The sequence below is a fragment of the Eublepharis macularius genome, chromosome 4 (assembly GCF_028583425.1).
Source record: "Eublepharis macularius isolate TG4126 chromosome 4, MPM_Emac_v1.0, whole genome shotgun sequence".
NCBI lineage: Eukaryota > Metazoa > Chordata > Lepidosauria > Squamata > Eublepharidae > Eublepharis > Eublepharis macularius.
The window spans coordinates 158,323,001-158,349,138 of NC_072793.1; the positions used below are offsets into that span (position 1 = coordinate 158,323,001).

The following is a 26,138-nucleotide window of genomic DNA, read 5'->3' on the forward strand; positions in this document are numbered from 1 at the left end:
ACTCCCCTCTGTCTGGAGATCAGGGGGTGGGACCACCAGCCGTGTGACCATTTTCAAGAGGTTCCGGAACTCCGGTCCACCGCGTTCCAGCTGAAAAAAAGCCCTGTTCTTAACATCTAGAGAAATATGTTTATTAGGTTGAAATGTCTAAAACTTCAGATATCACTTCCTGCTGTCTGGTGAGTGGACACGGAGAATTAGACTACTGTAAAACAGAGTGGTTTAATTGCACAAATACCAGTGCTTGGAAAGGAATCATTCTGCAAATCATATTTAATGAAACATTGCTGGCTGGTTTTGTTTCTTTGGTTGGTTTTAATTTTTTTCACACTCACCTATTTTTCATTCTGTCCCCACCCCTTCTGCAGGGATTCATTGAGAATATCACAAAGACTAAGAATGCTGTTTGGATTGGACTGCAATTTAATTCCCGGGACAAGAAATTCTTTTGGATGGATGGTTCTCCCTTACAGAAAAACATGTGAGTCTTCTGGGAATCGCATCTGTTTGAAGAGGGGAAACCCCTTGCACTGAACATTCTTAAACATGAGATTTTATTTTGCAAGAGCACTGAGTGCTGGCAGAATGCTGAGGTGGTAAAAGGGACTATACCACATCAAGGTGGGGAAGTTCCTACTGACAGACTTCAGCATTCTACTACATCATTATCCTACTATATAAAAGGCTAAATGTATTCAAGACAACTCACTTCCTACCCTGGTGTGCCACCAGAGGGTGCTGCTGTGGAGGGAAGCCCAGGCCGGGATCAGGCATAGAGCAGGTGGCAATGCACACCCCCGCCTTCACTCAGCTAGGATCAAGAGCGGAGCAGGTGGCAATGACTGCCGGCCCTTAACCCAGCTGGGATCAGGAGGGGAGCAGGTTGCAATGACCACTCCCCATTGCAGCTGGGATCAGGAGCAGAGCAGATGGCTATGCCCTCCCCCTGCTTTCACCCAGCTAGGATCAGGAGGGGAGCAGGTGGAAATGCCTGCCTGCCCTTCACCCTGCAGGGATCAGGAGTGGAGCCAGTGGCAATGCCCACCCCCTTCATGTGGCTGGGATCAGGAACAGAGCATGAGGCAATGCCTGTCCCCCTTCACCTGACCTGGATCAGGCACTGAGTAGGAGACAACGCCTTCCTCCCCAGTCAACCTGCTGGAATCAGGCACGGAGCAAATGTCAATTGCCCCCCCCCCACTTCACCCAGCCAGAATCAGGTGTAGAGTAGCAGGCAATGCCCATCCGTTCTTCACCCAGCTGGGATCAGGAGCAGAGTAGGTGGCAATGCCCACCCCTGCTTCACCTGGCCAGGATCAGGAGTGGAGCAGGTAGCAATGCCCACCTCCCTTCCAGCTGGAATCAGGTGCAGAACAGGAGACAATGCCCACATCCCATTCACCCGGCCAGAGCAGGTGCAGAGCAGGTGGCTATGGTCACCCCCTTCACTCAGCTGGGATCAGGTACAGAGATGGCCATGCCCCTCCCCCCCACCTTCATCCAGCCAGGATCAATGATGGAGGAGGAGGGAATGCCTTCCTGCCCATCCTCCTTCCTTCCCCTTTTTAGGGCCCATTGTATTTTTTCCCACAACAGGCTTTGTTGCTAGTCCCATATGTGGAGCCAGTCCTTAAAACTCATGCTGTTCTCTGAGGGCACCACAGCAATCCAAAGAGCTCAACTAGAGGTTTTCTAAGTGGCAGGATTCCTTCTTAGAGCTCAGAATTGCCCTCTAAAATGAGAGTCCAGCATTTAGAGAAGGTCTCCTGTTTTATAGCACAAGTCTGCACTCTTGAGTCTGAGTCCTGCCAATTAAGAGAGTCTTTCCTCAATGCCAGAACCCTGCCTTAGAGAGCGATTTTGTGTAAGAAATGGAAGTGTTAACTGAGCACTTGAGTAGCACAAAACTATTTCTACTCTGTAGGAACTCCCTTGTGCAATCTCAACATTTAGAGACTTTGGCAAATGCACTCCCGTTTGAAGAACCATCGGAAAGCCCTGAGAGCATATTTCCCAAGGTAACTAAATTGCAAATTTGCATAGTGCACTCCCCTGGCTAGGGTTCCCAGCCTCCAGGTGGTAGCTGAAGATCTCCCAGAATTACAACTGATCTCCAGGCAACAGAGACCAGTTCCCCTGGAGAAAATGGCTGCTCTGAAGGGCAACGTAAGAAGAAACGGGTCACATGGGGTTCAGTGAGACAGGCGGGTTTAGACTTTGACACCACTGACCTGTCTGATACAGACCTGTCAGGAGATTAATATCAGGGTGTCAGGACTCTTAGGAATAGAGACATACCATATGGCAATCAGAGAAGTAGTGCGTCTTTTTTAGGGAGAGGCAACCGATCCAGACGGGGGAGGTATCGCACTTAGTTTTTAATTTGTCCAACAGGCCACTTTCTGATTTAGAGGTAAAAGTGCTGAACAAAGGTCTGGGATTTGTCCCAACACCTCGATATGACAATTTCCAGACGCGGGTAGATTTATTTAAGTTACTTAGACAGATTAATTTGAGGAAGTTTTTTGGAGCACAGGAAACATCTATCCGGGTAGGAGGCATTAAACATCGTTCTACTTTTGTACCAAGAATAAATGACACTTTCATTGAAACATTCGAACGCTTGGTGTTACTGGATATAGAACGTTTGGAGTCCAGACCACAAAAGGTCTGGCAAAATCTAACAAGAGCCGAATGCCAAGCACTTCGGGATCTAGATAAGGATGATTCTATTACTTTAAAGCCCGCTGACAAGGGCGGCGGAGTGGTTGTGTTAAACACGTCAGACTATGTTAAGGAAATAGAACTTCAATTAGGCAACACTCAACATTATTTGCCAATCAGGCGGGATCCCCTTCTTGATATTCAAAGGCTTATCAAGATAGTCTTAAATGAGGCTTTACTGTCGGGGGATGTGTCAGATGCCCTCCACAGAGATCTGGTTAATGATTCTCCACGTACACCCATCTTTTATGTTTTACCCAAAATCCATAAGAACAAGTTCCCTCCCCCTGGCCGTCCCATTGTCAGTGGGTCTAACTCAGTCTTAGAGCCTTTAGCCTTTTATGTTGATCACATATTACAACCCATAGCACGTAGCACTGACACTTATCTAAAAGATACAATGGAACTGATCAGGTCTATTGAACAACTACACATTCCGGAGGGGGCATCTTTAGTTACTATGGATGTAGAGTCTCTCTACACCTCGATTCCCCATGAAGGTGCAAGAGCAGTAGTGGAGAAAGCACTCCTGTCAAGATCACATGACATTCCCCCCACCCACTTCCTACTACAGCTAGTGGATATCATAACTGAGAAAAATTATTTCAGATTCCTGGATCAATTTTACTATCAGTGCAAGGGAGTTGCAATGGGGTGCCCGGCAGCACCTAGCATTGCTGTACTATATATGGCAGATTTGGAAAAATCATTTTACTTAAACTCCATGGTCAACCCCTTTTTTGAGGAAATTATCTATTACAAAAGATACTTAGATGATGTGGCCATGATCCTGAAGAGCAGTATACATCTAGTTGCTTTGGGGAACTGGATGAACACGGTAGACCCTAATATTAAGTTTGTGTGGCATTCCCATCAACATCAGATCAATTTCTTAGATGTAATTATATACAAGAGGACACCAAATACACTTGGCGTGAAACCTTTCAGGAAACCGACTGACAAATGGGCTTACCTTCACTATATGTCCCATCACAATATAAACTTAATCCGGAGCATCCAATTCAGTCATTTTTTACGGGTTAAATGTAATTCCACTGATGTTAAAGATTATCACACAGAGGCGAAGAAAATTCAGGAAGCCTTTATTACAAGGGGCTATTCAATTAACATAGTGACAAAGGCTAGACAGCGTGCTAACAGAACGCCTAGAAGTGCCCTATTAGCACATTCCACTGAGAAAACTTCAAACAGAATTGCTTGGTCTATTGACTTCTCGCCCTTAGCACCGATGATTGCTAGGATTGTTAGAAAAAACTGGTATGTAATACAGAACGTTTCAGGTTGTTCCTTACCTCCTTTGGTTGGTTTCCGCAGAACAAAAACCATTAAAGATATGATAGTACATTCTGACTTTGGAAAAACACATACCCCTGTGGTGGCAAACAAGCTTATGGGCCACTTTTCTTGCGGCCATTGCAATATCTGTCCCATGGCTGCTAATGTAGATAAATTCTTACATCCCGTGACCAAAGAGAAGTTGCAAACGCGGGACTTCTCTACTTGCAGCACACTAGGGGTGATTTATGGTATCAAGTGTACTTGTAACCTCCTATATATTGGCAGTACAACTCGTACAGTGAGGCTCCGTATACAGGAGCATATGTCTAAAATTAGAAGTGCTGTTACAGATGCACCTTTGATGCAGCACTTTATTCAGCATCACAGAAATGAGCGGGAATTTGTCTACACAGTCCTTCAGGTACTAAAACCAAATGGTGGGAAAATAGATCGAAAAGCACTTCTTCGGTTGGAAGCTAAATGGATTTTTAATCTCAGGACAATGGCCCCTAATGGTTTTAACCAGGAGATAGATTTCACCCCATTTCTGGGGTAGCTTTCTAATGCAAAATTGGTCTGGTTTCCCTTTAAATCTGACTCCTTCAGTTACAAATTGGATGTTTGGCAGGCTACTTAACTGCTGCCCGCTCACGTAACTGCTGACAAGAGAGGAAATTCTGTTTAACTAAAACTAAGAAGAAACTTGATTCTTGTCCAGCAGGTTATTAAATACGCTTTACACTAAGGTAATGTTTTGTTGCAATCTTTATTGAAATTTTGTTACACTGTTTAAAATAAAATGTACATTGTTTTCAGTTTGTGATGTAACCAACATATGTATTGTATAATTCATTGTAGAATTTATTTGTGGCTTTTGATGAAGCTGTGAGCGAAACGGGACAATTTAGCCCGGCAAACCTGTTGCCAATCTCCCGCCGGGAGCAGCCGGCATTTGTGAATAAAGCTTTGGATTGCAGCAGCGGTCTTTTGGCGTGTCCTTAGTGTGCCTTTGCCTTGGAGTTTGGGACCGTTCCCCCTGTCCTTTTGCCTTGCTCTTAGAATTTCAAGAGCAATGGAAAGTTCTTTTTGACTATGTAGCTGGTAATTAAGAAAAACTAAGAATAGTTTTAATGGAAGCAGACTGATTGGAAAATTAGTATTTTAAAATGTTGAATATAAATATTGAATATAATGTTGAATATAAAATGCGGAATATAAAGTAAGGAGATGGAGAGGAGCAATATTTTCTAGCTTAAATGTTCTGTTATATATTGTTTGTGTCTTTTTAATGTATTATTTTTTTCTTCTCCAATACACTTTTTATCTGCAAAAAAAGAAATGTGAGGGTTGTAAAATCTGATATAATCAGGCATCACAGTAATATCTAACAGTGTCTGCCTTTTCCATTAGGTGGCCTGAACCAAGCACTGCGAAAGACCAGTTCAATTCCTGCGGGACCTTAAAAGGGAATGAGATTGCTTTTGAATCCTGCAATACTTCCTTATCATGGATTTGCCAAATGAAATCTTTTGTGATATAGATGAAGTCCGGGATGTTTTGTATTCCTGATGCAAATGAAAACAATGTTGTCATATAAAAATATTTCTTGGTCTGGAAAGTTTTGAGCACTCTTGCTTTAGTTTAGGAAGATTTTATCTTTATTTATTGAACTGCTTTTCTCTCACCTTTCCTGCTATCAACAGAAACAATTATGGTTTCTGGAATGTCTTTCCAACTCAATTGTTTTGCACAACGATACAGATTATCCTCCAAAGGTTTAGTTAAAGTAAATCGAATTCCAAGTGTCACTGTCATATCATTAGTGAGCCAATGTGGTGTAGTAGTTCACCAAACTGCTAGGAAGCTTGGATCAATCACATTCTGGTCTACCTCACAGGATTGCTGTGAGGGTTATATAAGGGGCGGGGCTACGTATGTTGCTCTGAGCTCTTTGGAGAAGGGGTGGTGTGGGATATGTTCCTAAACCAGAAAGATAATGCTTATATATCATGTCAATCTCCATGGAAGAAAAGAAAAAGTCCGGAAAGTGTATCCCTCCTATCTCATAAAGGAGTATCTGGAAAGCAAAAAACCCTCATCCAGAATTTCCTTCCCAAATAGCTACACCTTTCCCTTCCCACTCCCATCACTTCCCTTTCAGTTCCTCGCTATGCAGGGATGGAGGTGGGAGAAGAAGATGACCCCCTTCAATTAATCCAGACAAGATGCTACTAAAAGTACCAAACTCCTCTCTTTCTCAATTGCCTGGATCTTTATTGCTTAAGCTGTACTGCTGTACTGCTAGTCTTCTCCGCTCTGTATCATTCAGAGGTGGTGATGCTCCTGGTTTTGCTTTCCAGTATCTTGCAATCCTGAACGAAGTTACACCCTTCTAATCCTACTGACTTGACCTGAATGGCCCAGGCTATCCCAACCTTGATCTTGAAAGCTAAGCAGGGTCAGCCCTGGTTAGTACTTGGATGGGAGGCCACTGAGAAAGAGGCAGGCAATGCCAAACTATCTCTGCTTATCTTTTGTCTTGAAAGCCCCAGCAGGGGTCACCAAAAGTTAAGAAAGCAGGTTTTCTTCCTCTTTTGGATCAGTCACTGACTAAAGAACAAGAAGAGGAGGATAGGAGTAAATGGAGTAAATAGTAGGAGTAAGTGGAGAATTTTTGCAGTGGTGGGAAAGAGCAGTGAAATCCCCCCAAGGATCTATAGGAATTGGTGCTGTAAGTATTCCTTTACACTGGGAGTGGATCCAGGGCCAACTCTCCAAAGACGGGACTGTTTTAGGGAGGCTAAGTGAGAAGGGTGTAATGCCCCACAGGGGCTCAGCTTGCTCCTGGGGAGGATGGGCATGAGAGCTGACAAGCATCACTTCTTGGATCCATCCAGATGTGGCATGGGCAGAGGCAATTATCCCTTGGTTGGAGGGATAAATGCCCTGAACCAGCCCTGAGTGGACCAAGAGTCTATCTATGCTCTTCAGTCAACAATGAGTGGGGGAGAACAAGAAGTTTCCAAAGTGGAACTGATGCCTTAGGAATCCTGCATAGTTAATTTCTGAGTTTTGTACCCAGCCCTGGGTGTGTGGACAGGTTGCTGCTTTCCGGTTCTTCCATTTATTCATACAGTTTTTGTTTTGCTATGTTACTCATGTGCAGGGTTAAGAATTTTTTTTAAAAAAACACAACACCCTTAATTCCAGAATTGGAGCATGCACAATTTGTCACAGCTTTCATTTCCTCTAGTTCATGTGTACTCCCCCTCTCCAATTCTACTAAAGTGCACACCGACAAAACTCTGTGAAAACACAACCTTCATGTGACTGCATATGTGGACATATCAATATTCTTTTTGTGTGGTGTTTTTCCAGGGCTCAGGTGCACATTCACTAAAGGTGCCCACCACTAAAGCACCACACAAAAACAGTCTTCATGCATATGATTGCTTCAAGATTGCTTTCTTGCAATGTTCCCATATGCATTGGTAACATCGAGTAATCTACTTTCAGTCTCAGTGAGAAAGGTGGACTATAAATAAATAAATCTAAATAATCAAATAAACACATGAACGGATGGAACTGAACAAAACTTTTAAATAAAAAAATAACATTTCTGAGAAAAAATAGTTTGACTCACAAGTGTAGCACAGCACACATGGGTGGAGCTTTCCTACCGTCCCTCCTGTTTCAGCCCACAGAGGCTCTTGAAATCTAGTTCCTGGGGCTCAAGGGGACCCTCATGATCAACCCAAACCACATCTTTTCCTCTGGGGACAGAACTAACAAACTAGCAAATGTACAAAAATACTTTTTCCACTGTAAAATTTAAGCAGATGCGATAGATGCCTCATATACCAAAAGGTGTTGTTTTACAAGTTACAGAACAACTTTGAGCTCTTCACTGCTGAAGTCCTCATTTATGACTTCACCATCCATATAGGCCTGCTTTACACCTCTCTCTTCCGCCTGCTTCCTTCGCTGCACAGAAGCATCTGGCTTGCTGCAAATCCAGTTCTTCTTAGTCCTGCACCACGAGGACATGACTGCCTCGTCATTCAGGTAGGCACAGTCCCCTCCTTCGACAATCTCGAATCTGTAACAGGACGGCAAATATCATCATGGCCACTTGACTTGTGGGCCATAGGCAGCTGTCCCTACCTCTGAAGACATCTTGGAAGCATGAACTGGTACAAGATATGGCAATCTGTCTCCACTAATCTTCATCCCTTGCTAAGAAGGGTATGCTAGCGCATGTTTATTGGTTGTTTAAATCAAGCTCTGCTCATGACCTCAGTTTGATTCTGGCGGAAGCCAGGGTTCAGGTAGCCGGCTCAAGGTTGACTCAGCCATCCTCCCGAAGTCAGTAAAACGAGTACCCAGTTTCCTGGGGGTAAAGTGTAGATGACGGGAAGGCAATGGCAAACCACCCCATGAAAAGTCTGCCAAGAAAACTTCGTGATGCAACATCCCCCCACGGGTCGGTAATGACTCGATGCTTGCACAAGGGACTACCTTCACCTTTTTAAATCATTTCAATTTTAAATCATTTCAATTCAAGTTTTTTTCAGGCATAAAGTCCCAGGTTTTTCAGACATAGGGTTTTCAGGCATAAAGTCTCATCACAAGTTTCTCAGGCATTCCAAGAATGCATATTAACAACCTCCAGCCTTGGTCATCTAAAATTAAGGAAGGAAAAAACTCACATTGTATTGTTGAAAACTCTTCCGTTTGCCCATTCCCAAGACTTCCCTCGATCTTTCTTCAGGGCAATCCAGTGATAAATAGGACCCTTATAACGCTGCAAGAAAGTCTTTTGGACAAACAAAAGGTTGAGATTAATGGCATTTGTTAAAAACTCCAGAACAGACAAAATATAGAACAAATCTTTCTTCTCACTTTAAGCCTGTACTCAGCTGGGAATCTTTTCTTTCTTTCTTTCTTTCTTTCTTTCTTTCTTTCTTTCTTTCTTTCTTTCTTTCTTTCTTTCTTTCTTTCTTTCTTTCTTTCTTTCTTTCTTTTCTCTCTCTCTCTCTCTCTCTCTCTCTCTCACACACACACACAAACTTATTGGAACAAGCTCATCAGCTCCAACTGCAACTATTTTATCAATTAACATCAAGCCTTGTAGCGATATGTTTGGTGTGGCTAAAAGAATGGGTGTCTTTGACCAATCATAAGTTATTAACATTGGAAGGACATAATAAACTATTTGGATGGCACGCATATATGTGGTACAGGAAGCATAATATGGATGCAATGTTCCAGCACCACTACCTGAGAAGAAATCTACTGTCAACCTGGCTCAAGTACAAGAAATTTATAGAGCTAAAGAAACCACTTTGGATTGTTCCAGCTGAAGTAATCAACCCAAATATGGAGTATCAGGGAAAGGAATGGCTTACCCTCAAAGAATTAACAGTATTAGAAAAGGATGGGTTGAAACTTAAGAGAAATGAGTAGTTGCCATTTAAATATGGTTGGTTACAATATAGACAAATTAAAGATTTATTTGGTTCAGAATATAGAAAGAATGGTTTTAGAATTAAAAATTCAGAACTAGAGGAACTATTATTGGGGGATAATAGTAAAGCAATATCTAAAATGTATAAGTTGTTATCGAAGTGGTTTACAGAAGATAAAACAGTCAAGGTGCAAATGGTAAAGTGGGCCATAAATTGTAATAAGGAAATAGTGATGGAAGCATGGGAACAACTACGGAAAAATACCTTAAAAATATCAACTTGTACCAATATTAAAGAGAACGGTTATAAAATGCTGTATAGATGGTACTTAACACCGAGAAAATTAGCCATTGCTAACAAACAGTTATCGAATAAATGCTGGAAATGTAAGGAGCATGAAGGTTCTCTGTTTCATATGTGGTGGACTTGACAAAAGGCTAGAGACTTTTGGTCTAGAATATGTGCTGAAATGTCTTTTACAATATAATGTCCCTAAAAATCCAGAAATGTTATTACTATCTTTACATTTAGAAGATGTTAATAGAAATGATGAGATATTGTTGTATTATATGATAGTAGCAGCAAGAATTTTATATGCTCAATATTGGAAAAAAGAAGTAGTACTGAATATTGAAGAATGGACAAGGAAGCTGTTCTACATGGCCGAAATGGACAAATTAACTAGAAATCTGAAAGAGAATCCAGGAATTTTTCTGGAAGACAGGAAGAAGTTTAAGAAATATTTGGAAAAGAAATGTGATGTTAAAGGACAATTGTGGTCTTTGGAGGAATTTTAAATGTTATTAAGTAAGATTTTAATGAAGGGAATATATATAAGATCTCTACCATCAGTAATATAATATAATTGTATTATAGTGAAATAATAATTTCTATGAATAAACGGGGGGTTCGAGTGTTGTTGGAAGTCAATAGAGAAAAGGGGGAGGGGAGGGGGTGGGGTTATATATTTAAAAAGGTTTAATTTGGATAAGTTGTATGTATTAACCAACTACTTTATATCACCTCATCCAATAAAATCTATTATAAACATCAAGCCTTGTCAAATTTTCTTTGGATCTAGGAACCAGCTAGGGATGCCAACTCTGGCTTGGGAAATACCTGGAGATTTGGGGGGTGGAATTGGGAGAGAGTTGAGTTTGAGAAGGGATGGGATTTCAGTGTGGAGTACAATGCCACAGAGTCTCTCTACATGAGACATCTGACACGTGAAGAAAACATGTTGGGAGATGCAATGGTAGCCAGGAAGAACAGTTTAAAAAGACAGAGCAGGCGTCAGGGCAAAGGCTTTGCTATATACTGGAGCTGGGTGAAGGGGCTGTGAAATGCCAGAAGGGAAACTTCAACCCATTATAACCTCTCCAGGTCCAAGCTCAGCTCTGGAAGGCAACTCCAGCCCATTTCCATTTCTTGCTGCCCTCTGGTTGTGATCCCACACAGTTTTAGAGCAGAACCACAAGTGACAAAAGGCACAGATTGGACACTTGTCTGCTTCCCTCAAGTTTTGATGGGAAATGTAGGCATCCTGGTCTCGCAGCTTCGCTCTCTGACTGCTGTCCAATGGACTTTTCAACTGTCATTTGTCCAACATTCCGCCAAGCTGCCTACATTTCCCATCAAAACTTGAGGGAAGCAGACAAGTATCCAATCTGTGCCTTTTGTCACTTGTGGTTCTGCTCTTAGACTGGAGAGATGAAATTAATAGTGCCTTCGGGGAGGTGAAGATGAAATTAACAAACCTGCTGAGGAGTGATCTCTGCAGGCTCCATCTTTTTAAACTACATTTCCCAGCTAACATTGCATCTCCCTACACTTGACAAACACAAGCTGAGGCGTCTTGTGTAGAGAGACTGTTAGAGTTTGCCTTCCAAAGCAGTATTTTATCCAGGGGGACTGATCACTGTAGTCTGGAGATCAGTTGTAATTCCAGGAGTTCAGGTCGCATCTGAAGGTTCGTAGTCCTAGAGCTAGTTGCACAATTTTAGGGGTTAGACTCCCCCATGACAAATATAATATTTGTAGTGTCATGGGAGTCACCTTAAGGAGGTCTTTGGAGAGAGAGCCTATAAAGTCTCTAGAATATGCTTCATTATTTATTTATTTAAAAACACCATCTTTTTGGTTGCATTCAGGTAAAGAAATAAAATTAAATAGCTGAAAATACTTTTGTAAATATTATTTGCTGTTAAAAAGTGCAACATCTAACTCCAATTATAAACAAAAAGCACCTATCCATTTTTAAAAATTCATTGTTTTGCAGACTTGTAAAATGGATGAAAAAAGTAAAAGAGCAGCAATCCAAAATTAAAAACAGCTAAAAGGGCAGCTTAAAACTTCACAGAGTACAGTAATTTTAATCCAGAAGGTTTTAAAAAAATAAATACACGTAATTATCAATGAAAAACTTTTTGAAGCTGCCTTGATTCTGGTTTGATAGTATAACAGGATTATCCTGAGGATTATTTCAATGAGAGAAATTAGGGGATGACTCTTGTTTAAATTTCAGATTTGGAAGTCCTCCAAACTTCAACAGCATCAACTCCCAACTGCTCTATTGCAAGCTCCAACACTGGTGTACTCCAGCTTGATTCCAATCAATATCCTAGCAGAGACTGCTAAACAGCAATATTAATGTCCCTCCCTCACCATTTCCTGCTGTGTTTCAATGGTCGACAGGGAGGCCCCTAGTGCAGAGCAGTTTCTCAGGCTAGAAAGCCAGTCTGCTTCATCTTCAGAGAAGTAGTAACAATTTCCCAGGTATCCAATCCATCCATTGGGGCACAAGGCGTAAGTGACAATCTCCTCACAAACTGAACAAGTTCCCGAACCTCTAACTGAAAAAAGTAGAAGGAACTAATCAACATAAGACCATTCTTACATGCAAGGGAAAAAAAGCAATACTTGTATCTCCTAGAATTTCAGAAGTTACTTTCGAAAGAATGTGGAAAAAGAAATTAACCTTGTGAGTATGTGTAGCCTAGGATTGGCCGATATAGGTAATTAAAGGAATGACACCTTGTTTTAGGTGCAGAGAAGTTAGCCGTGTTAGTCTGTGGTAGCAAAATCAAAAAGAGTCCAGTAGCACCTTTAAGACTAACCAATTTTATTTTAGCATAAGCTTTCGAGAATCAAGTTCTCTTCGTCAGATGCCTGATAACTTGATTCTCGAAAGCTTATGCTAAAATAAAATTGGTTAGTCTTAAAGGTGCTACTGGACTCTTTTTGACCTTGTTTTAGGATGTAGCATAATGAGAGTTTGGGGGTCTCTTCAATTCTCAAATACGCTCCTAGCCTCCCACTGGAGGGTGGGGCTAGCTGGCTTCCACCTGCCCCATCTGACCCTCTGTGGCTTGGGTGCTTCTTTCCCCCACTCTGTTGCTGGCACGTTTGGGACCTGCATGACTGTCGAGGCGGCTGGGTAGCTGTCTCCCGGATGCCTCCCGTCCCCCCCTCCTGGTAAGTCTGGGGACTGAGCCTCAGACCCTGGACAGCAGTGTCCAATTAGGATCAGAAGGACCATAGCATATGGGAAGAACAGGCTTCACTGCGTCCCCTTGTGGCGTTTCCCCAGCCTGAAATCATCCCACAAAGGGAATGCTGTTTGGGGAAGCCACCTGTCCCTTGGGATTCAGATAGGTTTCCCCAAAAGTTCACTCCTGGGACTTTCAGGCTGGCAAAATGACATGGACAGGGGAGGCTGAAGTCCCTTCTCCATATGGACCACGGACCTAATCAGGCACCACACGAGATGGAATTGAAGAGAACTCAGTTCAACATAGACACCTTTGGAAGGATACCGAAGGAAGTGTAAAATAACTTTCGATGTAATAAACAAAACAAAAATACCACTTTTTATGAGAAGAAAAGCTAATTCTTTATAAGCCAAAATGGATTTAAAACAATTAAACGAGTATATCCTTCAGACCTTTCAATTATTGTGTGCTTCCACTGACAAAAAAACCTGTCCTACTTATCAACTAAAGGCAATACACCTTATTAAGCTGTTATAAAGATAAACTGAGATCCTGTTTATTAAGTACAACTTTGACATATGGCTTATTTTTCATAATGATGACGGTTCTGTTTCTTATGTTCTCATTGCAACATGGAGTTTATGAAACACAGAGAATGAAACTTACCTGCCCAGGCCGTTGCTAAGCCAATCACAGCCATCAAGAGAGTTAAGATAATGGCTCCTCCAATCCCGTAAAGTACATGGTTCTTGAGAAAGGCTCGACAAACTAAGAAAATAAACAACATTAATGAGCACACCTGTACAGGAGTAAAGAGTCCAGTAGCACCTTTAAGACTAACCAACTTTACTGTAGCATAAGCTTTCAAGAACAATAGTTCTCTTTGTCAGATGAAAGAAAAAAAGAGAGGCAAATTTCTGCCAATTCCAAAATTAAGTTTTGAAATTCTGTAAAGTAATCCAGAAGGCAAGTAGAGGAGAATGTAGAGATCAGAACAGCGAATGGCATAGTGCAGTAAGATGTCCCAGGAGGTCTGGTTAGTATCTCTTTGTTCTGGGTCAGACATTTACTCCAAATAAGTGTTGAAAATGTCAGGAACATGAAGGTTCTTTTTACCATATGTGGTGGACTTGTGATAAGGCAAAACAATTTTGGTTTTCTATTCATGCTGAAATATTAAAAGTTTTGAAGTGTAATTGGCAGAAACATCCTGAAATGTTTTTGTTAGGACTTAATATGGAAACTGTAAATATGAAGGACAGAACATTATTATGGTATATGATTATAGCTGGAAGACTGTTGCATGTGCAATATTGGAAGCAGGATAAGATACCAGAAGTTGATGAATGGATACAAAAACTTCTGCACATGGTGGAAATGGACAAACTAACTAGAAAGTTAAAAGAACAAAGCTTAAATGACTTTTTGATGGATTGGAAAAAGTTTAAAGATTATTTGGAAAAGAATTGGGATTTAAAGGACCAACTGTGGTCCATGGATAAATTTTGACGAGCACTATGTAATCTGTTGAATTTTATATTGACTGTAACTTTACCTTAGAAGAGTATGAGAAATAATAGAATTAGAGGGAATATTATGTGAATTAAAGGGTGTAAGTGCTGTTGGAGGTCAGAAGGGAGGGGAGGGTGGGTTGGGATGAAATATGTATTTTGTAGGAGAAAGGGATATTGAAGTGATTATATTTTTCAACCTATCCAATAAAAATGTTTTTTCAAAAAAAAAGAAAAGACATTTACTCCTGCTTGTAAAAATTTTTTCTGCCTTCTTCAATGTTTTGTATGTTTGTTCATTTCCTCCATATATTACCTTTGTCTGCTTTTCCCCCTCTGTTGGCTTTATCACTGTCTAAACATATGGCGAGATCTTCAGTTATGCTGGTTCCTTGATGTTCTGTTCTTTGACCCATCTTCTTTTCATTGACAGACAGAAAGAGATGCTGTAGGGTGCACTGACCGCTCATCAGCTTTGCATCGCTAGTTATGATTTACCGCATCTTAACAGTTGCCATCCTGCAACACGATAAAGTGGTATACAGAAGTTAGGAAAATTGCATGTAACTGATTTTCTCTGCTGCTCCCAATACAGCTACAGTTCCAGAAACTGGCAATTTAAAGTGACTGGGAAGATGGATTTGGAAACATTCTTAGTAAAAACTGGAATTTCTGGCCTGCCATTTGTTAGGTATGTTCTTACTTGATATCAGTATGACAGCTTTTAAAAACAAGAGAGGGGGTGACAAACTCACATGCGATATCCAGTACAAAAGAGCAAGACTCCAGTAGCACCTATAGCACTAACAAAATATGTGGTAGGGTATGAGCTTCATGACTCACTTCTTCAGATAACTTATAGCTTATAGGTGCTACTAGACTCTTGCTCTTTTCTGCTGCTACAGACTAACATGGCTACCCTTCTTGATCCAGACTGTCAAATAAACATGGAAAGTAAAGAAGATTCTCTCTCTTAAATTCCCAGAGTGCCCTCAAGTCACAGCCAACTCATGGCGACCCCTGGCGGGGTTTTCATGGCAAGAAACTAACAGAGGTGGTTTGCCCTTGCCTGCCTCTGCAACCCTGGTCTTCATTGGAGGTCTCCCATCGAATTACTAACTAAGGCCGACCCTGCCTAGCTTCTGAGATCTGATGAGATCAGGCTCACCTGGGCTATCCAGGTCAGGGTAAATTCTCTGGGTATCCAACAGTTAACTACCTACCCAAGTTTTATGTACCTGCTTTCCTGCCCTCTTCCACAATTGTAGCCATATTGAACAGTATCTACACACAAGCAAATTCCTTCTCTCTTGCAAAATAATCCTTAATTAACGTCAAGAAGTGATTAGACTAGACCTGAGTTCAAATCCCCATAGACCCATAAAGCTCACTAGGAGATCCTGGGACAGTCACTTTCTCTTTCTCTGGATAGCCCAAGTAAGCTCGATCTCATCAGATCTTGGAAGATAAGCAGGGTCAGCCTGGTTAGTAATTGGATGGGAGATTTCCAGAGGAGATGAGGGTTGCTACACAGAGCTTCAGGTCTTTTCCAGGTTGGAACAACCCTATTTTCAGGTAGGCATATGTGTTCCTGGCCCCACTGTGATGATGTCACTTCCAGAAATGAAGTCATAACATTCCTACAGGAGACCAGATGGTCGGTAGAGTGGGCCAGCAGGAGGCGGAACACAAGCATCTGGTGTTTTAACTCTATTTCCCCTGGACACCTGGCAACCCTACTTCCATCCACAGAAGGACCTTCAAGATGCAAGGGAATAGGGAATAGGGTTCTCAGATGGGATCTGGAATAAAAACAGACCCTGGAGGGGAGCACTCACTAGAAGTGATGTCATCACACCGACCCCACTTCTGGCACTCAGACTGACTGGCCATTCTTAGGCAGCACTGAGCAGCCGCAGGAGGCCAGACACCCAGACTGGCTGGCCACTCCAAGGAGGTGCCACACAGCCACAAAAGGCTGGGCACCTGGACTGGCTGGCCACTAAAGGGAGGCACCATGCAACTGCAAGAGGCCAATACCTGGGCTGGCCACTCCTACTGGCACTGCACAGTGTCCAGGGTCTGAGGCGCAGCCCCCAGACTTGCCAGGAGGAGGGGACAGGAGACAGCCGGGAGGCAGCTGCCCAGCCACCCCAACAGACACTCAGGGCCAGAACCTGCCAGCAACCAAGGGAGGGTTAGAAGAGGCAGGTGGAAGCCAGCTAGCCCCACCAGTGGGAGGCTAAGAGCCCAGGCAGGGAGAGCAAGGACAACCGGGAGGGAACCAGACCAGAGGGAGAAGGGGCAGGGATAGCCAGCCAGCAGCAAACCAGCCAACAACCTTACCAGCAGTAGAGGGAAGGCAGTCAGCCAAGGCATCACAGGGCCACGCCCCAACCTGCAGGCAGGCTAGAAGGGCTTAGCCAGAGCCAGGTGAGACTGGGAGACAAGTAGCCACAGGTGGGGCTGCCTGGGGCGATTAGCAGAGAAGGCCCGGCAGCCAACAAAGGAGGCGCAAGTGTGGCCGCTCAGAGCATGCAGCAAAGCAACCACAGGTGTGGCTGCCTAAGACAACTAGGGCCCTGGCTAGAGGGCTGGGGCGTGTTTGGCAGGTGGAGACAGGGATGGGAAAAGGGCTATAAGGGAAGTTCTCCCACAAGGTGGGGTGGTGAGTTAGGAGCAGGATGTGGGAGGAGGAGGAGGAGGAGGACAGTGGGTTATTTAGGAGAGAGAAGGAGGAGGGAAAGAACAACAAGCAAGGAGGAGGAGAGGAGGGTGAAAGCTTTGGGAAGCTGGAGGCAGGAGGAAGCAGCTGGGAGTCAGCCAGGTTGAGCAGGACTGCAAGTGGGTTGAGAGGGAGCGAGGGTGAGGTATACACCTCCTCCTTCCACAGAGCAAGGCCCTGCACCATCTCTGACGGCTTTACAGAGTCGAAGTCAGGAGCACCAGCGTACAGCACCATGATGCCCGTGGTAGAACATGACACACAGGAAGCTGGGGGTGAGGTGTCTGGTATTTGAACATTTCCGTTGGATAGTACATAAAAAAACATACTGTCAAGGTGAAAACCAGACACCTGGCAACCCTCATAGCCAAGTACAAGCCGAGACCAGGGAAAAACAAGAGCTTTCAGTAGTAACGTAGAATATCCATATCATTACAGCTCCCCTAGAATTCATATGAGCTAAACACACTCTATACTGGTAATTAAGTAAAACTGCTCATATGCTGTTGACTCTCCAAACGGGAGAAGAAGGCAGGTCTTTTCATCTGTATACCCCTTTGAAGGGCTCCCGAGAGGAGATGACTTGGAGTACAAATTGCTGGGTTCCGAAACACTCTGATAGCTTGGGAAGCCTGCAAGGCAGTGGTCAGTAATAGCAGCAGAATACGGAGTCTGTCCAAGCAGTCCGAGAGTCTGAATGTTCGGTTGCCAAGTCTGGATTGGGAAATTTCTGGAAATTTGGGGGTGGAGCCTGAGGGAGGGTGGGGTTTCAGAAGGAGAGGGACCTCAGCAGAGTATCATGCCATACAGACCACCCTCCAGAGCTGCCATTTTATCCAGGGGAATAGATCTCTACAGTTTGGAGATCAGTTGTAATTCCAAGGTATCTCCATGGCTCACCTGAAGGCAGGCAACCCTGTCTGGGGGACTTGGTAGTCCTTTTGATGTAAAAACTAGACCTTCTTTTGTTAACTTTCTTTTTAAAAATCATTATACCTTTATGAGAATAACTCTCTCAGGCCTCACAATCAGCACACCAGGTGGTAAGCCTATTTTTGGCTGTCTCACTTTCGATCGGAGCTTATACGGTTGGATGGTCCATGTAAAAAAACAAACACTCTCCCTACAATAATTGGACTCTGAGGAGGAAGACTGCCCTGTGTTTCCTTAGAATTCTACATGCAGACATTGTTATTTGTGTAGATACTGTGTTGTTATTTCCCCTTAGTTTTGGCATATAGTAACACATCCTTCCCCTCCACCCTTTTCCTTTTGCTCTTTGATGTAATGAGCCAAGCTAGGAAGCCTTCCAGGGGAAGAGAAGCTGGGGCCTGCCTACCTCACCTGTACTCAGATTCAGCCTCTGCTATTTCTTCCCATGCCTCTTCTCCATCCCCTGAAAACTCCCAATAGGCTTCTTGGAAAGAGGGAAGCAGAGGGGGGGCAATGAATTTTAAAGTGGGGTGATAGAGGTGGTCAGAATGGATGTTCTATCTGAACACCATTAAGGACCCACAACAGATTAAACATTGAAAGCTCCATGGATAGTGTGCCTAAGCACTCGTTTTTTTAAAATACAGCAGACACGTAGGGCCCAGATTCCATTTGGGACTGCAGTACAGAAAGAGGACGTTCCCTACACTGCAGAGAATGGTTCCCTGCCCAGTATCTCTTATTAGGTAAAGGTAGTCCCCTGTGCAAGCACCGAGTCATTACTGACCCATGGGGGGGAACGTCGCATCACAACATTTTCTTGGCAGACTTTTTACGGGGTGGTTTGCCATTGCCTTCTCCAGTCATTTACACTTTACCCCCAGGAAACTGGATACTCATTTTACCAACCTCGGAAGGATGGAAGGCTGAGTCAACCTTGAACCGGCTACCTGAACCTGGCTTCCCCCGGGATCGAACTCAGGTCATGAGCAGAGCTTGGGCTGCAGTACTGCAGCTTCTCTTTGCCCTGTTGGGGTACGTGTATGGATTCTGTGTTTTCCCCAACAAGGAAAATTTAAGATAGAAGAAAAAAGATTCATATATGAAATCTTACTTTCAGTCATTGGGATTTTAGTCACTAACTGTAAATTAGCAAGAGATGATTTTGTTACTGTTATGTTATAAGGAAAGCTGGATTAGTTTTAGATGAAGGTGGAGCGAAAATTGGTGGAAGAAACACCAACTATTTGATATATGAAGATGACACCACATTACTGGCAGAAAATAGACTTGAAATGACTACTGAGGAAGGTTAAAGGAGAAAGCACCAAAGCAGAAGTTGTTATATTTTCTATTCCTTGGCTCAGTCATCAACCAAACAGGAGACTGCAACCAAGAAATCAGAAAGAGTTGGAATGAAGGAACTAAAAAAGATCCTTAAGGATAAGGTTGTGGTACTGGTAATTCATACTATGGTGTTCCCCATTACTATGTATGGATGGGAAAGTTGGACACTGGAGAAAGCTGACAGGACGATTGATTCACCTGACATACCATGTCCCACCAAGAAGATATAGAAGTGGGTTCTAGATCAAATCAAGGCTGAATTCACCTTAGAAGCTAAAATGGCGAAAATTGAGAGTATCATACTTTGGCCACACTATGAAAAGACAAGACTCACTGGAAAAGACAGAGGAAAAGAGGAAGACCACCGTGACTCAATAAAAACAGTAAGATCTGAGCAATGCTGTTAATGATGTTTTGTAGGTTGTTAATTCATAGGGTCACCACAAGTTGGAAGCGACTTCACGGCAGATAATACACACATATACGATCCTCTCTTTCCTGAGCAATGAGAATTTCAAGGAGCAATGCTACCCAGCACAGTTTCTTCCTAATAAGAGAGCACTGGGGAAAGCATCATTGATATTACTGTACAGGTTGGCTGCAGTTAGAGGCCAAGAGGTATCCAGCAAATCCACTCACTAGCTCTGAGAGAGCCTGCTTTTCAAATTGTTTCACTATCAATTACCCCATAGCTTTCTCTGTCCGTTTCACTCTTCAGCACTTTCAACATGGTATATGGGGCCAACGTGGATAAAGGGAGAGCAGGATCAAGCACGACGGACCTGCCCCCTTGCCTAAGCACATTCACTGCACGTGAACCCAGCACCCGCACACCTGCCAAGACCCTTAAAGGACCATCTCCTCCCTTATTGTCCAGCCTGCCCAATACAACACCATCCTCAAAAGTGATCCAGTCCACGGATCATTACTAATGGATCTTGCTGGCAACTTGGCAAAGAAGGCAAATAGGTTAAAAAGAAGCAAAACATACAAGCTGAGGCTGCATCTTTGAATAAAAAAAAACCTGGGTGGTGTAGTGGTTAGATTGTTGGAGTACAGTCTGGGAGACATGAGTTCAAATGTTCCACTCTGTCATGAAGCTTGTGGGCTGATCTTGGGCTAAATCTACTTCACAGGGTTACTATGAGGATAGGAAGGAAAGAGAGCCATGATGACGGCTGCTTTGATCTCCTTAGGGCCAAGCTACAAGTGACGAATGACACAGGTTGTACAGTTGTCAGCTTCCCTCAAGTTTTGATGGGAAATGTAGGCATCCTGGTCTTGCAGCTTGGCTCTCCAACTGCTGTCCAATGGACTTTTCAACTGTCACTTGTCCAACATTCCGCCAAGCTGCCTACATTTCCCATCAAAACTTGAGGGAAGCTGACAACTGTACAACCTGTGTCATTCGTCACTTGTAGTTTGGCCCTCAGAGAGAGGGTAGACAGCAATGTGCTAGTCAGACAGAGACAGCCTTCTGAAGGTATTTCCCCATCATCTACGCATATATTTCCTTTGACATTTGCCTTTTGTGATTTCCTTTCAGACTGCCACCATCAGCGGTACAAAAATCAATTGTTCCCCACACACTGTGCCCGCTCAAGCATACACTTACCTACATGAAGAAAATTCCTTCAGGCTTCTAGCTTCTGACTCATTGCTCACAAATAGAAATTAGATAGTCCTTAACCTAGGCACCCACACATCTTTCACTCAGTGTAAGAAAGGTGTCAAACATTCCATATCAAACACACAAACACTCTAACCACCCTCCTTAAGCCATTTCCTCTTAAGAACTGTAGAATTCATTGCCTGTAGTGAATCCTGCTGCTTTTCAAAAGATCTATATTTCCATGATGATCGAGCAAAGAAAGCCTTTGCTCAGTTTCTGGAGGCTTGCTTAGAGAAGACCAGGTTGGTTTGGGGTTCCTTCTCCTCTTCAAGGAAAGAGAAGTAGGTAACAGGAGGAATTACATGTTGTTTTGAAGATCCTTTTTTATAAGTTTAACCACCATATTTATGTATTTACTGTATCTATAATCCATGTTTCTCACTGAGACTTAAGGGGGATTACACAGTGTGAGTCAATGCAATCAATATTGTTATGAGACATCTAGTAAGCTCTATATTATTAAGTTCACTTAATAAGTTTCCCCAAACCCCTTAGGGGAATTTATGTATGTTAACTAGTCTTAACTCTTTTTTTAAAAAAAATCCTTAATAAATTCCTGATTTTATAAAAAGAGAGGCTGAGAAAATTGAGTTTCTTCTTGCACACACCTGGTTAGGGAGAAAAACCAAGGTGTTCCCCTTCCCATACACCAAAACCTTGGTGGTAGCAGCTAGAATGATCATCCCTAGAGCCTGAAGGGGTGGTGAAGGAAGCGTTGGCTCTCCTTCTCATCTATGGCAACCCTCTGAGAGACGGGCCTGTGCAGTAGGCTATGCTGTCAGAGTGAAGTTTTTAAAGGTAAGGAAAGAAAGAAAGAGCCATCAAGACACAACTGATTCACAGCCATCCCTGATGGGGTTTTCAAAGCAAGAGATGACTGAGCAGAGGTGGTTTTTGTCTTTGCCTTCCTCAGAGTGGCCAAGCCTAGTCTTCTTTGGCAGTCTCCACGCACGTGTTAATCATGGCTGACCCTGCTTAGCTTCTGAGCTCTCACGAGACCAGGCTAGCCAGGGCTACATAGGCTGCTCACACAGGGTAAAGGAATCCTGTACATTATTTTTCTTCACTCATTACCCCATGCGGCAACAGATCACCTTCTAGCTTCTTCCTCTTCCATTTTCCCTTCCCCCAATGCAGGTGGAAAGAAGAACTCTATAAGATGTTCACCACCCAATTCTCCAAGCTCAGCTGGCCTCTCACCACATCTTTCATTTCCAGTGTAAGTTATGCATTCTTTCCCCAGTGATCATTTCCATTCATGAATCTTTTCCTCCACCATAGCAGTTCTGTAACCACTGGCAGGTTCCTTGGTTGACAAAGCCTATGGAAGACCACCACTAACTACACTTTTCCATTGTCTCGGCTCATAATCCATCTCATGGGCCTCTTAGACAACCCTGACTCTGCAGTTGGGTTTGTAGGTCAGCTTTGAGCCCTTGTAGCAGCTGAACAAGCAAGGTCCCTGACACTTTGTGTTCAAACACTCCATCAAGTGCATCTGGGGGGAGCTTCCTGGTTGCATTAACAATCCCATTATTACGAACATGAGGCCTCCATTTGCCACGGTGATTTGATCAAAAGGCCATCAACTTTGCATTTAAAAAGACCCCTTTAAGCTACTGTCAGGCTGTTTCAACTTCTATTTATTTTATTTAGGAAAATTTACATGCTGCCTTTCCAGAATCCAGGCACTTGCTTGAGGCAGCTCACCAAGTAAAGACAAGACAGTAAAACCATAAAAACAACATCACAAGATGTATCAATGTTAAAACACACCATGAAAACAAACCAAGGGCATAGAAAACAGTATAAAACATCATTCAGCATAAAATGATATTCATAAAAGCAGACCATGAAAACAGCTCAGTAGAGATACACATCTTTAACCTGGGTTAAAAGAATGCTTAGGGCCTGGCTCCAAAAAGACACTGGGGCAAGTGCCAGGGGAGCCTCAAGGCAGGAGGAAAGGCATTCTAAAGATGAGATGCCACCACTGAAAAAGCCCCTTCTGTGATCTCCACCATCTGCTTCACCTCTGCAAGAGTCTTGACTTATTTACTGATTACATTTATCTCCAACTTTCCTATTAGTATGCTCAAGAGAGTTAAGAAAATCAATGCTGTAAATAACATTAAAGCAATACAAAGTAGAGGAAGGGCTCCACCTAGGCTTACCAATTGCCTGCTTCAGATGGGCAACCTCCAGGTGGTTTGGTTTGCCCACCTGTACCCAGGTAGCTTGCATAATGCATCAGAGTCACTTCTGGGTGAAAACTTGGGAGTGATTGCCATGCATCAGCCAATCAGATCACATTTGGGTTTGTATCCGCAAGTGATGTCAATGCATTGCACAACATCAATTCTGCTGCTTGCTGTACCTGGGAAGCTTCCTGATAATTCATCCCTGCTGGATACCCTGGTTTATTAATCTCAGGAGCAAGTTCCTTAGTAGTAGACAAAAGGCAATCTACTTTAATGTAAATTCCTTTTTTATCCAGGCTGAAGGCTGATAAGACAGACTCCAACGATCAATTCACCACCAAATGAAGCGTGGTTACTTTTTAAACAGCTAGAAGGACCCCAATCCAAAATGCTTCCTAGCAAGTAACACAGCATTCTACCTACCTTTGTCTTCTAGAAGCTGCTGCTGCTCCTGTTCAGTCCACCCTAACCAAAGTAAAAGTGAAACTGCCGCTGGTTTTCCTGTGTATAATCTTGTTTAACTGAAAATAAGTACCCCCTCCCCTCCCCGCCCCCCCCCACACACGAGGGAATGCTCTCAAGACAAATGAATATTATTAAATTACATACAAGCTACAGATAATTTTAAAAAGCCCTTTTTGTTATAACCTTTTTATGGGGTGGTGGTTATCTAGCATTCAGAGCTGTCTTCCTTTTGGGTAATTATGGTAGTTATTTCTGTCTTCCCACAAGACCTTCTCACTTCGCTATCTCTTATCCCAAATAGGCCTTGAAAGTCAGTCTTTAGAGAATTTGCCGCTATGTATTTGTTCATGCTTCACAATATCTTTCTTTTATCCTGTTATCCTGCATTATCCGTGTGAGGGAAGGCCACTGCTGGGAGGGGACAACCTCATTATTCCCTCACTTCTAGAAAAAAAAAAATGGAAGTGACAAAGAATAGCTGAAAAAACAGCGGTAAAACCTGGGTTTTTTTGTGGTGGTACTTGCTCACTGGTACTGAATACAAGCACCTGGGGCAGGGGGGGGGGGCTGTCCCAAGTACTGAGGAGAATTGAAGGAAATTGGTGGAATCTTATATATGAGTTCTGGCACATCATTTTTTAAACAAAAAAGCATTGGTTTAAACCTTAGAATTTCCTGCTACTCCTACAATTACTCTCCATTACTTCCAGGTTTTACCTGGAAGTGACATAAAAGGACACAGGACGCTGTTGTTGTTTTTTAAAAACTTTTCTTCCACCACTACATTGAACTGTGGTGGTCAATGGGACCTGGGAGTGAGGCATCATCCACCCTGACAGGGGAAGTGGCAAGCCTATGCTGGCCCCATTTTACAGAACGGTAAAGATGTTGTTTCCTAAGGATTCACATTCTGGAGAAGAGATGAACTTGAATCCAGGTTTCCTAGTACAAGAACAAGTACATTTTCTAGTTTTGGTACATGCAAACAGAACAAAGGGGTTTTTTTAGAGTACGTGTTTGAACATTCCAAAGCAGGAAAAACATGCACGTTGCCCTATTCACACAGAATGGCAATGAAGTATTTTGGACAGATTGCAGATAGCACATGCAGCTGGTGTGCCAGAATCAAACCTCTTAAAAAAATTACATAAATTGGCACATACCATGAAATCTGGTTGGCAGGCTGATATAAGATTCTAGTTAATTTTATTGAAATTGCAGAGGTATCAAGGGGGGAAAACAAGTCTTCTTGGTGCAATGTACCAAATAGACTACAAGATTAAGAACCAGGCTATGCTGAGATATTTCCTCACCCCACAATTTTCCTTGTGGTCCCTAAGCAGAGTTGAGTCTTTCACAGTGGGATTCTATGTTCTGGCGGCTTGGGAATAAATTCACACTGAGGCTTGTTACTTTAGAAAAGAAAGATATGATTAGATATCCTTTATGATAACTCTAAATTTTCTTTCTTCCTGTCTGTCCCTCTTGCTTTCTTGTATGCTTGCTTCCTCTCGTTCAAGATAACTCCATACATACATGCTTTGTGGTGGCCCCCACCTTATAGAACTAAGAGGTATGGAAAACTCTGCTAGCTTTCCATAAACTATGTAAAACTGAATTATTCAGGAGGGCTTTTTTTACACAGCTAAGAGGGCTGTAATATAAGGAAATGGTTCAAAGAGATGCTATGGTAAAGGGATAAAAACTTTAGAGGAAGGAAGACATGGAAAGAAGTAAAAAGGAAAGAAGGCATGGAAAGAAAGAAAGAAAGAAAGAAAGAAAGAAAGAAAGAAAGAAAGAAAGAAAGAAAGAAAGAAAGAAAGAAATGGAGGAAATGGAGGAAAGAGAAAGGAAGGCCGAAAGAATCACGGAAGGAAGGAAGGATAACAAAAGTAGAGCCACACAATCTTAATGCAAGCACATTTCCTCTGAAGCAAACGCACGCCCTGCCCCTCCATCCCAGCTGTCCTGCACACACTTATGGGTGAGCCAGTCCTCCGTGCAACAAATGGGGCTTCCACCCATGCAAAAACACCCTGGCGCTTCATGCCATGAGCGGCTCTCGCCAGCTGCGCACTTGCCTACTCAGGAGTAAGCTGGCAAGCAGGAAGTCCTGGGCCACCTCTGCCTTGGGGCTTCCTCGCTGCTTCTTCGCTCCTCCCTTTCACCTTCCTCCCAAGTGCCCTTCCTGGAGGCTCGCCGCAAGCGCCCCTCACAGCGAGGGAGGGTGGGCTGTCCTCGGCCCTGGCCCGCCTCTTCTTTGCTCCAGCATTGGGAAAGAAACGGGAAGCACGCTGGGTGC

The 26,138-nt window shown here is 43.1% G+C and overlaps 2 protein-coding genes across 3 annotated transcripts in view; one reads left to right on the plus strand and one right to left on the minus strand.

Moving 5' to 3' along the window:
• The window catches only part of LOC129327486 (killer cell lectin-like receptor subfamily B member 1B allele C), a 23,456-nt gene extending 17,964 nt beyond the window's left edge, over positions 1 to 5,492 (plus strand). Inside the window, exons 5-7 of the mRNA XM_054976185.1 lie at positions 369 to 481; positions 1,925 to 2,018; positions 5,434 to 5,492. Coding sequence (XP_054832160.1) covers positions 369 to 481; positions 1,925 to 2,018; positions 5,434 to 5,442 — 216 coding nt within the window. The 3' untranslated portion in view covers positions 5,443 to 5,492. The remainder of the gene's footprint in view (positions 1 to 368; positions 482 to 1,924; positions 2,019 to 5,433) is intronic.
• On the minus strand, positions 4,771 to 26,138 carry LOC129327485 (C-type lectin domain family 2 member D-like). Of its 2 annotated transcripts, none has more exons than XM_054976183.1 (6): positions 25,918 to 26,138; positions 14,810 to 15,012; positions 13,649 to 13,750; positions 12,156 to 12,343; positions 8,733 to 8,839; positions 4,771 to 8,122 (listed from the first exon to the last, which is right to left on the minus strand). In XM_054976183.1, exons 2-6 carry the CDS (start codon positions 14,961 to 14,963, stop codon positions 7,906 to 7,908), a joined length of 768 nt encoding a protein of 255 aa, XP_054832158.1. In that variant the 5' UTR covers positions 14,964 to 15,012; positions 25,918 to 26,138; the 3' UTR covers positions 4,771 to 7,905. The 2 variants fall into 2 exon arrangements, with proteins under 2 accessions (XP_054832158.1, XP_054832159.1); XM_054976184.1 differs by lacking the exon at positions 25,918 to 26,138 and adding an exon at positions 23,795 to 23,841.

Excerpts from the sequence above, each read along its gene's own strand:
- LOC129327485 (XM_054976183.1), bottom strand. The coding sequence starts at position 14,963 with ATGAGCGGTCAGTGCACCCTACAGCATCTCTTTCTGTCTGTCAATGAA. Across the intron at positions 12,344-13,648 it reads CTTAGCAACGGCCTGGGCAG|TTAGAGGTTCGGGAACTTGT; the intron begins GTAAGTTTCATT and ends TACTTTTTTCAG. Across the intron at positions 8,840-12,155 it reads TTGAAACACAGCAGGAAATG|ACTTTCTTGCAGCGTTATAA; the intron begins GTGAGGGAGGGA and ends TTTGTCCAAAAG.